At 39.8% G+C, this 13401-nt stretch overlaps 2 protein-coding genes across 2 annotated transcripts in view; both read right to left on the bottom strand.

Annotated features, from left to right (window-relative positions):
* The window catches only part of LOC310933747 (high-affinity choline transporter 1-like), a 180968-nt gene that overhangs the window by 65312 nt on the left and 102255 nt on the right, over window positions 1-13401 (bottom strand). The gene's annotated exons all lie outside the window — the stretch shown is intronic.
* Window positions 2695-4086, bottom strand: LOC310933920 (nuclear factor 7, ovary-like; the record flags this gene model as incomplete). The annotated part of the gene is made up of 1 exon (XM_083897490.1): window positions 2695-4086. The coding sequence occupies exon 1, from the start codon at window positions 4066-4068 to the stop codon at window positions 2695-2697; it is 1374 nt and encodes a 457-aa protein (XP_083753616.1). The 5' UTR covers window positions 4069-4086.

Below are 13401 nucleotides of genomic sequence, written 5' to 3'. Positions count from 1 at the left end.
GATCACAGTCTCTGTTTAACATGTTCACACTTCAACTGTCAAAGAGACGTTTACACACAGAATCAAAGAGACAAACATGAGTCTCATCATTTCACACGTTTAAATTCTGTAATCTTCTGTAAACCACTGATTATCTGATCAAAACTGTCCCTTTTACAAACAAACATCATGTTTTCATCTGTCACTCAAACCTCCTCTGGTAACATCTTCACTGGGAGAAAATAATCATCCCCATTGTTAATGTATGGAAATGTGGTAGATCGTTGTCAAACTCACCTTCAGTGTGTGGACAAGTGGACGAAGCAGCGTCTTGTCTTGTGCAGCTGGACTCAGTCAGAGGACAGAGTCTGATCTTCAGTCTGCGTCTCTTCACTCACCAACGGCGACTGACTGTTTCCTGGTTCGTCTCGCGTGAGCCAGGTGAAGGGGCGGAGCCTGCTGAAGTACACAAACACACCTATGATGGTTCTTCTGTCAGATAAGATAACCTTACATTACCTGTGTCCCAGGCTCCGCCCCTTCACCTGGCTCACCTGAGACGAACCAGGAAGCAGTAAATCACTGTTGGTGAGTGAAGAGACGCAGACTGAGAGAGAGAGTCAACCGGACCAAACCCCGTCAACCCACATATGCGGGATAATCTCCCAGACCTGCAACCCATCATGAGCCGGAAGTATCCAGCTGCTAATGCTAACGCTAATGTAAACATTGATGTATGCTGATTTAATGTAGTTTACCAGAGCGTACTCCACAGGTGTGTGAGTCGTGTATGTGTGTGTGTATACATATATATATATATATATATATATATACATATACATATACATATATACACAATATTTTCACACAAATCACATTAATTAGGTTACGATATTTCAATTACGATATTTAAGTCACAATATGAGATTATCATGTGATTAAAGTCAAGATATTTAAGCTACGATATTTAAGATGCGATGTTCTCATGATATTTAAGTCACAATACGATATTATCGAGGTAATTATAGTTACATTTATCACAATAATTATGGTTACAGTGATTGGAAGTGTAAGTTATATTTAAATCGCAATATTTAAGTTAGGTTATATTTATGTTATGATACGATAATTTCACATTAATCACATTAATTAAGTTAGGATATTCAGGTCACGATATTTAAATTTCAATATTTAAGTCACAATATTTAAGATACGATATCATGATATTTAAGTTCCGATATTTAAGTCACAATATTTAAGGTACAATATTAGCATGATATTTAAGTCACGATACGATATTATTGAGATAATTATAGTTACATTTATCACAATAATTATAGTTACAGGGTGATTTGAAGTATAAATTACAATATTTAAATCGCAATATTTAAGATCCGATATTTAAGTCGCGATATGATATCATGATATTTAAAGGGGAAATAAGTAGTTTATAGTGCCATCTAGAGGAGAGGCTGAAATTTACAACAAAGAACTGCTCCTCTGCTCACCCCCTCCCTTCCCTGAGCGCTACGGTGTCCTCAGAGGGTCAAATGTCGTCCTCGTCGTCTTTCTCCGTGTCAGCAGATGAGGTTCGTGAGGTGAGGGAGAGGGCGGAGCTACCGCGGCCGTAGAAGACGAAGTGGAGAGAGTGGAGGCGGGACTTCAGCTACAAGTAAAGAGACGCTTGATTTGTTCTCTCACGTTTGTCCTTACAGGCTCCTGTAGAAACATGGCGTCTCTCTGCTAACAGTGGCTATGCAACCACGGCCCGCGACCATGTTATTTAACATGACTTTTTGAAACACTACGAAAATGAAACAAAAACTATTATACAGCGACTAGACAATGCAGGAGCACATAATATGTATAAAAAAGTGGATTTTGGGTCATATAAACCCATAAATACTACACAGTGTCCCTTTAAGTCGGGAAAATTTAAGTCACAAAGTTTAAGTTACAATAATACGATATTATCATGATATTTAAGTCAAGATACGATATTATCGAGATAATCATCGTTACATTTATCACAATAATTATGGTTGCAGTGTGATTTGAACATGTTCTGTGGTCACATGACCTCGTATAATCCCTGCGTGATGTCATCGTCCATCACGACGTGATGAGTCACTCGTCGTCCTCTTCCTCCTCTTCTTCATCATCTTCATCCTCTCTTCAATCTAGATTAATTTAGATCTAGATCTGTAATCTAAATCTATCCTGTTATTATCTAAGGTTTTTTTAAATATGACACCTCATGATGACTCATCATAATTTAAGATTGAATCACTTTCGTCTCATGGAGGCAAAGATGTGAAACACAATGCAGTTCTCATTAACGCCGTTAGAGGGCAGTGTTGCCTTCAGTGTGACAAGCGACATGGACAAAACGTGTGCGTGTGTGCGTGCGTGTGTGTGTGTGTGTGTCAGTCAAACATTAACATCAATGAAACAGTCAAAAGTCAGTGAGACAAAGTGATCACAGTCTCTGTTTTACATGTTCACACTTGAACAGTCAAAAAGACGTTTACACACAGAATCAAAGAGACAAACATGAGTCTCATCATTTCACACGTTTAAATTCTACATGCTCATCAAACATGAATGGTGTTTGTAAAGTCCACCATCAAACCACTTATAATCTGATCAAAACCACTTATTAAACAAACAGCAGTCAATTAAAAGCCATTTGTCTCTGTTGTTTTCACCTGTCACTCAAACCTTCACTGGTAACATCTTCACTGGGAGAAAATAACCATTGTTAACCACAATATCACCATTGTAAATGAATGGAAACATGGTGTGTGTGAAAGTGTGTGTGTGTGTGTGTATGAGTGTGTTAGTATCAAGATCAGAGTAGGACACTTGTCCTCTGTCCCAGTCCAGACTCACTCTGATCTTCTGGATCTTCTTCTTCAGCTGGAGAACAGAGCTTTTACCTGAAGACCGTTCGTAGTATTTATCTTCATAAAACTGTATCGCCCATAATCCAGACCATATGTCTTTTCCTTTCCTCTGGACAGACTCTAAAACTCCCACAATCCACCATTTATTGTCTCCAACATGGACGTCCCAGCTGTGAGTTCCTGAGTTAAAACCCTCAGAACCCAGGACACTGTAGTAATAATCAAACCTCTCTGGATTATCAGGAACCTTCTGTCTGGCTCCTCGTCTCACACTGGTCAGATCTTCAGACAGGATGAGGTTTGGATGAGCAGTGTTTGGGTCCAGAACCACAGGACTGTAGGAGACCATGTCCTTCATCTTGTTCCAGATGTTGAAGGTCAGGTTGCCCAGGTGTTTGGCCTCGTCTATCAGAGCTCCTGAGTGCAGCTGTGGAGGCTCCAGCAGGGGGCGATGCAGCACTCTGTAGTTGAGCAGGAAGGAGACGTCTTCAGCTCTCAGCTTTTCCTCTGTGGCTCTGACTGTATCTGATAGAGCTTCTATGTCTCTGCTCAGAGCCTCCATCTTCTCCTTCATCATGAGACTCTTCTGCTCCTCTTCCTCCCTCAGTGCAGTCATCCTGGTCTCCTCTTCCTCTTCTAGAAACTGATGAAGCTGAAGAAACTGCTCCTTCATCTGTGTCTCTGTGCGTCGAGCCTGGACTTTAATGTGTTCTGATGTTTCCTCAAACTCCATCTGAACTTCTTCCAGACTCTTTAAGTCCTTCTTGTAGGTCTCCAGAGTTTCCTGAAGTTCCTTCTTCTGCTGTTGAGCAACTTCATTGATGGGTCTGAACTTGTGGTTGATGTGTTTTTCTGAATCTCTGCAGACGACACACACTGGCTGCTGATGGTCCAGACAGAAGAGTCTGAGTTTCTCAAAGTGCTCACTGCAGAGAACCTCTGAAGAACTCTGATCTCTCTCCTGTAAGAAGGTCTCACACATGTTCTTTAAAACCAGGTTACATGGTGGTTCATTCTTTGAAGACCTTCTCTTACAAACAGGACAGTCTAGTGTTGGTCTGTCTTTCCACCATCTCTTCACACAGTCTTTACAGAAGCTGTGGCTACAGGACAGAACCACAGGATCTCTGAAGACCTCATGACAGACAGAACAGCAGAGATCCTCCTCTAATCTGGACGCCATTTTGTCTGTGAGAGAATCTGAAAACACAGCAGAAACAGAGTGGTCAGTCACATGGTCAGTCAGGACTTCCTCCTCTGACTTCACTGAAGTTCACTTTGAGTCCAGGTCTTTGTCAAACTCACCTTCAGTGTGTGGACAAGTGGACGAAGCAGCGTCTTGTCTTGTGCAGCTGGACTCAGTCAGAGGACAGAGTCTGATCTTCAGTCTGCGTCTCTTCACTCACCAACAGTGATTTACTGCTTCCTGGTTCGTCTCAGGTGAGCCAGGTGAAGGGGCGGAGCCTGGGACACAGGTAATGTAAGGTTATCTTATCTGACAGAACCATCATAGGTGTGTTAGTGTACTTTGTCCCACAGGAAGGGACAAAGTACACTAACACACACACATGTATCGAATAGCTTATTATCTGGCAGTCAGTCTGAATGGACACTGCTGCACCGTGTGTGTGTGTGTGTGTGTGTGTGTGTGTGTGTGTGTGTGTGTGTCAGTCAAACATTAACATCAATGAAACAATCAAAAGTCAGTGAGACACAAAGTGATCACAGTCTCTGTTTTACATGTTCACACTTGAACAGTCAAAAAGACGTTTACACAGAATCAAAGAGACAAACATGAGTCTCATCATTTCACACATGTTTAAATTCTGTAATCTTCTTGTAAAGTCCACCATCAAAACCACTTATTATCTGATCAAAACTGTCGCTTTTACAAACAAACATCATGTTTTCATCTGTCACTCAAACCTCCTCTGGTAACGTCTTCACTGGGAGAAAATAATCATCCCCATTGTTAATGTATGGAAATGTGGTAGATCGTTGTCAAACTCACCTTCAGTGTGTGGACAAGTGGACGAAGCAGCGTCTTGTCTTGTGCAGCTGGACTCAGTCAGAGGACAGAGTCTGATCTTCAGTCTGCGTCTCTTCACTCACCAACGGCGACTGACTGTTTCCTGGTTTGTCTCGGGTGAGCCAGGTGAAGGGGCGGAGCCTGCTGAAGTACACAAACACACCTATGATGGTTCTTCTGTCAGATAAGATAACCTTACATTACCTGTGTCCCAGGCTCCGCCCCTTCACCTGGCTCACCTGAGACGAACCAGGAAGCAGTAAATCACTGTTGGTGAGTGAAGAGACGCAGACTGAAGACCAGACTCTGTCCTCTGACTGAGTCCAGCTGCACAAGACAAGACGCTGCTTCATCCACTGGTCCACACTGAAGGTGAGTTTGACAAAGACCTGGACTCAAAGTGAACTTCAGTGAAGTCAGAGGAGGTTGGGTTTCATTCCAAAGTTTCGATTCATCAGCAGAAATGTTGACTGACGGAATCTGATCATCGTGTGTCTGTGAGAGAGAGTCAACCGGACCAAACCCTGCCCACATATGCTGGATAATCTCTCAGACCTGCCACCCATCATGAACCTCGACAACGAACCACTTTACTCTGAAACCTAGCAAGCTATTGACGGTCTGAAGAACAATAAAAGTGTTGGACCCGATGCCATCCCTGCAGAGGTTATCAAACATGGAGGGTATCTCCTCACACGCCGCCTGCACATCAAAACATGTGGGAAAATGAGATCCTCCCACAGAACTGGGACGATGCTTACGTTGTGTCGATCTACAAACAAATCGGGGACAGATCAGCCTGTGGAAACGGCCACGGAATCTCAGGGAAAGTTCTGCACAAGATCGTGCTCAGTAGACTGGTTGAGCAAATCTTGGAAGGTCTGCTTCCAGACTAGATCCACCACAGACATGGTCTTTCTCTTAAGGCAGCTCTACTGAAGAAGAGCAGAGAAGATCACAAAGACCTCTATATGGCCTTCATCGACCTCAGCAAGGCCTTTGAGACCATCAACCGTGAGCTGCTCTGGAAACTCCTCTCCAAACTTGGAATCCGTCGGCTCCAGGTCCACACAAAGACAAAGACCTGCCGAATCTGTGAGCTCCAGTACGCTGATGACTGCGCCGTCCTAGCTCATCTAGCCCTCAACACCATATCCAGTCTGCCCAAACTCCACACCCAACAGTTTTCACTTAAATGTCATTCCACTTAAAGCAGTGGATTGCTTTACCTACCTCAGCTCTACTTTGTCCCACACGTATCATCAAAACCTCATCATCCTTTGGACGCCTACGCGGCAGGGTTTTCGAAAATCGCAACCTGAAAGTCGGCACAAATGTTTTCATTTTCAATTAGCATTAGCGTAGCTAGATGTTGTGACTGTCGGCCACGCCGCCAGCCAAACATTTGCGTTAATGAGGTTGCACAGTGTTTAGCCTTTACGTTCCTTATCATGCATTACCATAACTGAAAAATCTTCTTCAGCACCCACTACAGGAATACGTACTTCCTACGGGCACTGGAAGCTCTGCCTTTAATCTCAGAGTCGTACAGAGGCTGGAAATGAGAATATCTCAATTAGCTAATTCCCCCTAATTACAACTTCTGCTTCTTCTTCTTTTAACTGAAACACAAAAGTTAAAATAAGTGTGTGTGTATGTGTGTGTGTGTGTGTGTGTGTATGTGTGTGTGTGTGTGTGGGGGGGGGGGGGGTGGTGGTTCTAAGGGTTCTAAGACGGACAGGAAATTACATGCAGGACGGATGGAGCTGCAGCAGCTGAGGAGTGAAAGGATAGAAAAGCTGAGTCTGTGCTGCAGAGGCTTTACTGCAGGAATGTTAAGCCTCCTAATGTATGAGAGTCTGAGGAGGAGGAGGAGGAGGAAGAGGAGGAGGAGGAGGAGGAGGAGACTGATAAGACGGTCAGAGTTTAGATGGGAAAATCAAGACAGAAGGTGTGGTGGTATGAGGAAGTGACACTGAGTCATGTTCACATCTTTATCTTCACTGTTACACAGACTTTAACAACAGGAAAACTGAAGTTTGTAAACCACTCACTCTCCCACACCAAAGTCCATAGAGAAAAGCAGTGATTTTAACGTCACAGAGACACAGGAGTTCACAGGAGTTGTTGATCCACTGCTGCCTCCATCACTGAGTTATAAAGTCTTATTTTAATGAATTCGGCTTTTGAAAATCTTAATTCATATTTATTTCAGTGACACACAGTGACCACACGAGGCAGCAGAGGACCAGCAGCTCCTGTGTCCCTGTGAGCTAAAATCACTGATTTTCTCTATGGGCTTTGGTGTGAGAGAGTGAGTGGTTTACGAACTGCAGTTTCCTGTTTACTGACTACACTTGAACTAACCATTCAACTGTAATGTTGACTTTAATATTCACTATGAACTCAATTATTTTAGTCTTTATTAATTTACTTAAATAAATAAAAACCCAAAGAGTTGCGTGTATTATTATTTAAACACTAATTTAAATGTTCCTCCATTGACTTTAACTCTTAAACCCTTCAGACTTTTACTGTACGTCCGTTTTACTTTTCTTAAATTACCTTTTTGTTTATTTTCCTGATTTGCTTCAGCAGAGCTAAAAGAAGAAGAAGAAGAATGTGTTTTTCTTCTCGTCTCATTCTACAAACTTTTCCTCAGCTTTTCTAAATCCGTGCTCTTAATGAACTCCTGAGGTTAATCCCACTTTAAACAGGTTGTGCAAACAGTTCGGAGAGAAGGAAGAGCATCTCCGTAAAAGTCATTTTGTTTGGTTAATAACTTTGAAAAAGGTTGTATCACACAGTTCTAATGTTTTTAATAATCTGTCAGGAACAAACGCAGCATCTGACGAATTATTCTGAAGTCACTGTTTCACCGCTTCATTAGCATGAAGCGCTTTTGTGATTATGTTTATCACAATATCTATGGTCACGTGGTTCACGTCCTCTGAGACGGTGATCAATGTATTCTGTACTAACTTAGATTATAACCACAGATTAGCATTAATGAGTTTAACTTTATTTAACTACCACACACACATTTAGCTTAGTTAGCAGTGGATTAAACTAAACCACAACAAAAATAATCATTCTACACAATCAGTTATTTTTGGAGGTGCACGGATTCAAACATTCTGCTTAACCGTGCTAATGCTAATGCTAACGGCCGCCAGCAGGGACACAAAGATGTACAAATTTTAGCCACTTAGGATAAAATCTACATCAGTTTAAGTCTACGATGTCTTAAGAACGCGTTCATGTCTTTATTTCACGAGTTTGAGAACAGGAAACTGAAGTTTGTAAACCACTCACTCTCCCACACCAAAGCTCATAGAGAAAATCAGTGATTTTTAGCTCACAGGGACAAAGGAGCTCCTGGTCCTCTGCTGCCTCATGTGGTCACTTTGTGTCACTGAGTTAAGTCCAAATGAAATATTTTTAAAGCCGAATTTGACAAAATAAGACGTTTGAACTCAATGATGGAGGCAGCAGTGGATCAACAACTCCTGTGAACTCCTGTGTCTCTGTGATGTTAAAATCACTGGTTTTCTCTATGGGCTTTGGTGTGGGAGAGTTAGTGGTTTGAATTAAGTTCAGTTTCAAGTCAGAAAAATGTTGTCCATCATCTAAATGAAGCAGTGAACATGTTCTTAAAGCGTCATGAACGTAAGGTAGCATAAATTCTATTTTTGTAATTCTTACGTTAGCGTTAGCGTTAGCATGGCTAAGCAGAATCCCTGCATTTACGAACGTTGACGTGATTTATCTTAAGAACTGATGATGTAGAATCTTTTTTTTTGCTTGTTTTTGTTTAACCCAGTGCTGACAGTGTGTGTGTTGTGTGTGTGTGTGTGTTATAATTTAAACACACACATATGCTGAGTACATTAACACCAGTGTGTGGATGTCGGTGGTCGTGAAGCTGCGGCTACACTCAGATCCGGTGTCACACCAGCTCGTCAGTTATGGCCGCTCGGCTCGGCGCTGACGCGACGGCGCGTGGATCGAGTTCTAAAGCAAAGCAATAAAACTTTTTATTTTCGTTTTATTCCCCACGACGGAGCCAGAGCCAGAGCCGGAGCTCGGCCGAGGTGATACGAGCCCGATCGCTCACAACCATAAAAGAAGAGATGAAGGAATGTCCTGGATGATGTTGTCACGCTGACACCTGTCACACGTTAGGCCACAAACGAACAGTCGTGTTAAATCTGAGGGTTTTTAAAAGCAGGAAAACGTCAGAAAGTCTTTTGTCTTTGTTTAAATCACGTTTCTGTCTCGTTCCAGGCGTCGTCTTCACTTCCTGTTTCCACCTCAGGTGAAACTCACACAACACAAGGTTGGTGTTGGTGTCATTGGTGCAAAACAAGAGCACAAAAATAAGAGTAAAGTGCAATAATTTACAAAGGTTAAATATGAATATGACAGATTGTACCTTCACGTGATTGTAAACGCAACTTCCTGTTGCTGTAAAATGGAGAATAATCCTAATTTAATTTAACAAGATTTAATAAATCAGGGTTTGTCAATTTCATTTATATCATTTCTGGAGCACATTTTAAAACACTGTGCTTTAGGTAACAAATACAAACATAAAAGTAAATCAGTAAAATAATAAATTCCATGGTTGAATTTCCTTTTCTTTAAACACATTTAGATTAACTGTGTATTGTGGGATGGAAGATTAGATTGTTTTACTGTATGTAAATATTAACTAAGAACAATGTGATGAAACAGTGTCTTTATTTACCTCATAATAATAATAATAATAATAATAATAAATATAAAGGTGACGTTTATTTATTCTCGGGTCATTTTAACGCTGTTAAATTTACTGTATATTATGGGATGTGAGGACGCTCTGAAGAAGTGGCCTGAGCTAATCGGCGGCAAAAACATGCTCCGACAATGCTGTAGTAAAGCGAGAGGTTGATGTCGTACATGTTTAAATAAATCACCTGGAAGTCTACGACATCTTTAAGAACACGTTCACGTCTTTATCTTCACTGTTAGACAGACTTTAACAACAGGAAACTGAAGTTTGTAAACCACTCACTCTCCCACACCAAAGCCCATAGAGAAAATCTGTGATTTTAGCTCACAGGGACACAGGAGCTGCTGGTCTACTGCTGCCTCGTGTGGTCACTTTGTGTCACTGAAATAACTGTAAATTAAGATTTTCAAAAGCCGAATTGACAAAAACAACTCATTGTAACTCAGTGATGGAGGCAGCAGTGGATCAACAACTCCTGTGAACTCCTGTGTCTCTGTGATGTTAAAATCACTGGTTTACTCTATGGACTTTGGTGTGGGAGAGTGAGTGACTTTGGTGTGGGACTTAAACAGTGACTCAGTGTGTGTTGTGTGATCCTCACACTCTGTGTCGTCTCCCTGCGGCTTTGACTCTGAGTGAAACAGGTCACAGTCTGTGCTCTGCACCGACACACAACTACACAACTACACAAGAGTACGTCTAAGAATCGATACGAGCAGCAGAGACGAGCGTCGGTCCCTTTTGTTTACTCACAGAGAGACGAGCGAAGCCGCCGAGCGTAAAAGAAATAAGAAATAAATAACAGAGGAAAAAACCCTGTGTATGTTCTAACGATGACCTCAGAGAGTTAGAGACAAGATCGTCCTTTTCTGATTTTATTCTTTTAAAAACACGTTTATCTCATAGAAACATGACAAACTTCTTCTTCTAAAAACTAAACGACTTCTCGTTCATTTAAATATTATTTATAGTGTTTGAACTAAAATTAATGAACACAAAACATTTACATTAAGAACAGATTTTAAACATGAAATAAACTAAAAGTTAAATCCTTACATTTTTACACTTTGTTTTATTTTATTCTAATATTTTTTCTTCCTCTTGTTTATTTTATATTCTACATTTTATTATGAATTATTTTGAAATAGTCTTTACGATATAAATGTTATTTTTTTAACTGTTATTTTAACTCTTTAAGAAAAAATAACCTAGCGACAGAAAACACTGTAAAACATTATATATTCATATTGTTGTATACTTTAAATTATTTAATCTTTTAAAACTACTTCAGACTAAAATATTCATATCAAATATTATATATTTTTTTATAATTTTAACCCATTAAAGGACAGTTTGTTTACACAACATCGAAGAAACAGACTATAATTTACATAAAATACATTTCAAGGAGAATTTATGAATGATAATAATAATAATAATTATTATTATTATTATTATTATAATTAGGCCCTGACAGCTCAATGATTGACAGCCACATTGATTTTGATGCATTGTTAGTTTTTTAGTAGTGTCAGATTTAAAATAAATAAATAATTTTATTATTATTAATTATTATTATTATTATTAATACAAATTATTGAATTTGTTTATTGTTTACTTATTTTAAAATGTGTTCCTAGCGACAGAAAATGTCACCTCGTGATAATCCACTAGGGGGCAGAATTACATGTATATCACATCACATATAACTGGTTTTAAAGGAAATAATTGACTGTGTTCTGAGATATTTGTGTCGTGAATATAATAAGAAAATTATCTGGAACTTAAAAAATCTGGAAATGATAAAAAGATAAAGTAAATCTTATGTTTCTTTAGCTGTCGTTAAAAACCTAATCTGATTAAAACACATGTTCATGACTGAGACATTCAAACCTCTTTCAACCTCAGATTTAATGTCTTTTTTTGGCCTGTGGTAACAAAGTATATGGGATTAAAGTGCAGACATAATTATTAAAATATGTTTTCACGTCACCACACTTTCATCTAAAACCCAAACTGTCCCTTTAATCCGCTTTAATCTGACACCTGTAAACCCTGGGACAGAGGACACAGGATCTGTTGCATCATCCACTGACCGAGCAGAGATTATTTATCACAGATTATGTCAGAGTGCAGAGGCGACGGCTGGATTAGCTGCTGCTGCTGCTCTCACCTGTCGCTAATCCACGTTATGGACTTCAAACGTCCTGATGTTGTGTCTGTGATTCTGTGCGTTTAGATTAAATCTGTCAAATCATTCATTATTTCTTCATCGCAGACTCAAACCAAACCTCATAGAGAAAATCAGTGATTTTAGCATCACAGGGACACAGGAGCTGCTGGTCCTCTGCTGCCTCGTGTGGTCACTTTGTGTCACTGAGGTCAATCTGAAAGAATGATTTTAAAAGCCGAATTGACAAAATAACATATTTAAAGTTAGTGATGGAGGCAGCAGTGGATCAACAACTCCTGTGAACTCCTGTGTGTATGTGATGTTAAAATCACTGATTTTCTCTATGGACTTTGGTGTGGGAGAGTGAGTGACTTTGGTGTGGGAGAGTGAGTGGGTAGACAGAGATTTTATTGGCTCAGCCTTTAGTTAACTAGTTAAAAAATTGGAGATTAACGCACGTTTTAAGGACTTTTAAGTCATTATAACTGATCTACATCGGTGGGTTTTGGAATTATGAGCAGATTTTGGAATTTTTTGTAGATTTTGGAATTTTTTGTAGATTTTGGAATTTTTTGTAGATTTTTTAAGTAGATTTTGAATTCTAAGTACATTTTGGAAATATGAGCCGATGTTAGAATTATAAATATATTTTGTAATTATGAGTAGATTTTGGAATTCTAACTGAATTTTGGAATTCTAACTGAATTTTGGAATTCTAAGTAGATTTAGGAATTTTTAGTAGATTTTGGAATTATGAGTAAATTTTGGTATTTTTAGTAGATTGTGGAATTATAAGTAAATGTTGGAATTCTAAATATATCTTGGAATTTTTAGTAGATTTTGTAATTTTAAGTAAATTTTGGAATTATGAGTAGATTTTGGAATTTTTTATAGATTTTGGAATTCTAAGTATTATGAGCAGATTTGGAATTTTTAGTAGATTTTAGAATTATGAGTAGGTTTTTGAATTCCAAGTAAATTTTGGAAATATGAGTAGATTTTGGAATTATGAGTAGATTTTTGGAACTGTATGTAGTATTTTTAATTATTTTTAACTGTTATCTACAGTCGGACATTGTCGTCTTTGACGTCACACTCGTGACTCTTCAGTGACGAATCTCTCTGACCAATCACAGACCTTCAGTCTGATGACATCACAGCTCAGCATCAGCTCGTCTGAACCTCGTCAGAACAGGAACAAACAAAACAAACACCTTTTCAACATCTTTTTAAAGGCGCTCGACTGTAAACAGCAGAGTGATGAAGAGCTGCAGTGGCTGATGGGATTGACGGACTCCTCACCCTCTCATTTGTGACGACTCACTCTTTACGTAATCCCGCTGAATTCCCCGCCGAGTCACTGGATCTGGCCGCGGCGAGCGATCCAAGCGCAGGTCAAACGTATCGGTGAACACTGTTGTGGCGTAAGCGTCGCCATGGCGCCGAGTCGGGCGTTTCCACGGCGAGATAATGGAAGGACATGAAGTCGTTGATAAAAACTGATCTTTAATGAGACAAAGCAGGCTACACCAGGAGGGAA

This window comes from Microchirus variegatus, assembly GCF_963457635.1.
Source record: "Microchirus variegatus genome assembly, chromosome: 11".
Taxonomy (NCBI): Eukaryota; Metazoa; Chordata; class Actinopteri; order Pleuronectiformes; family Soleidae; genus Microchirus; species Microchirus variegatus.
The sequence above is the reverse complement of the archived record's forward strand: the minus strand, read 5'-3'. Positions and strand labels throughout refer to the sequence as shown.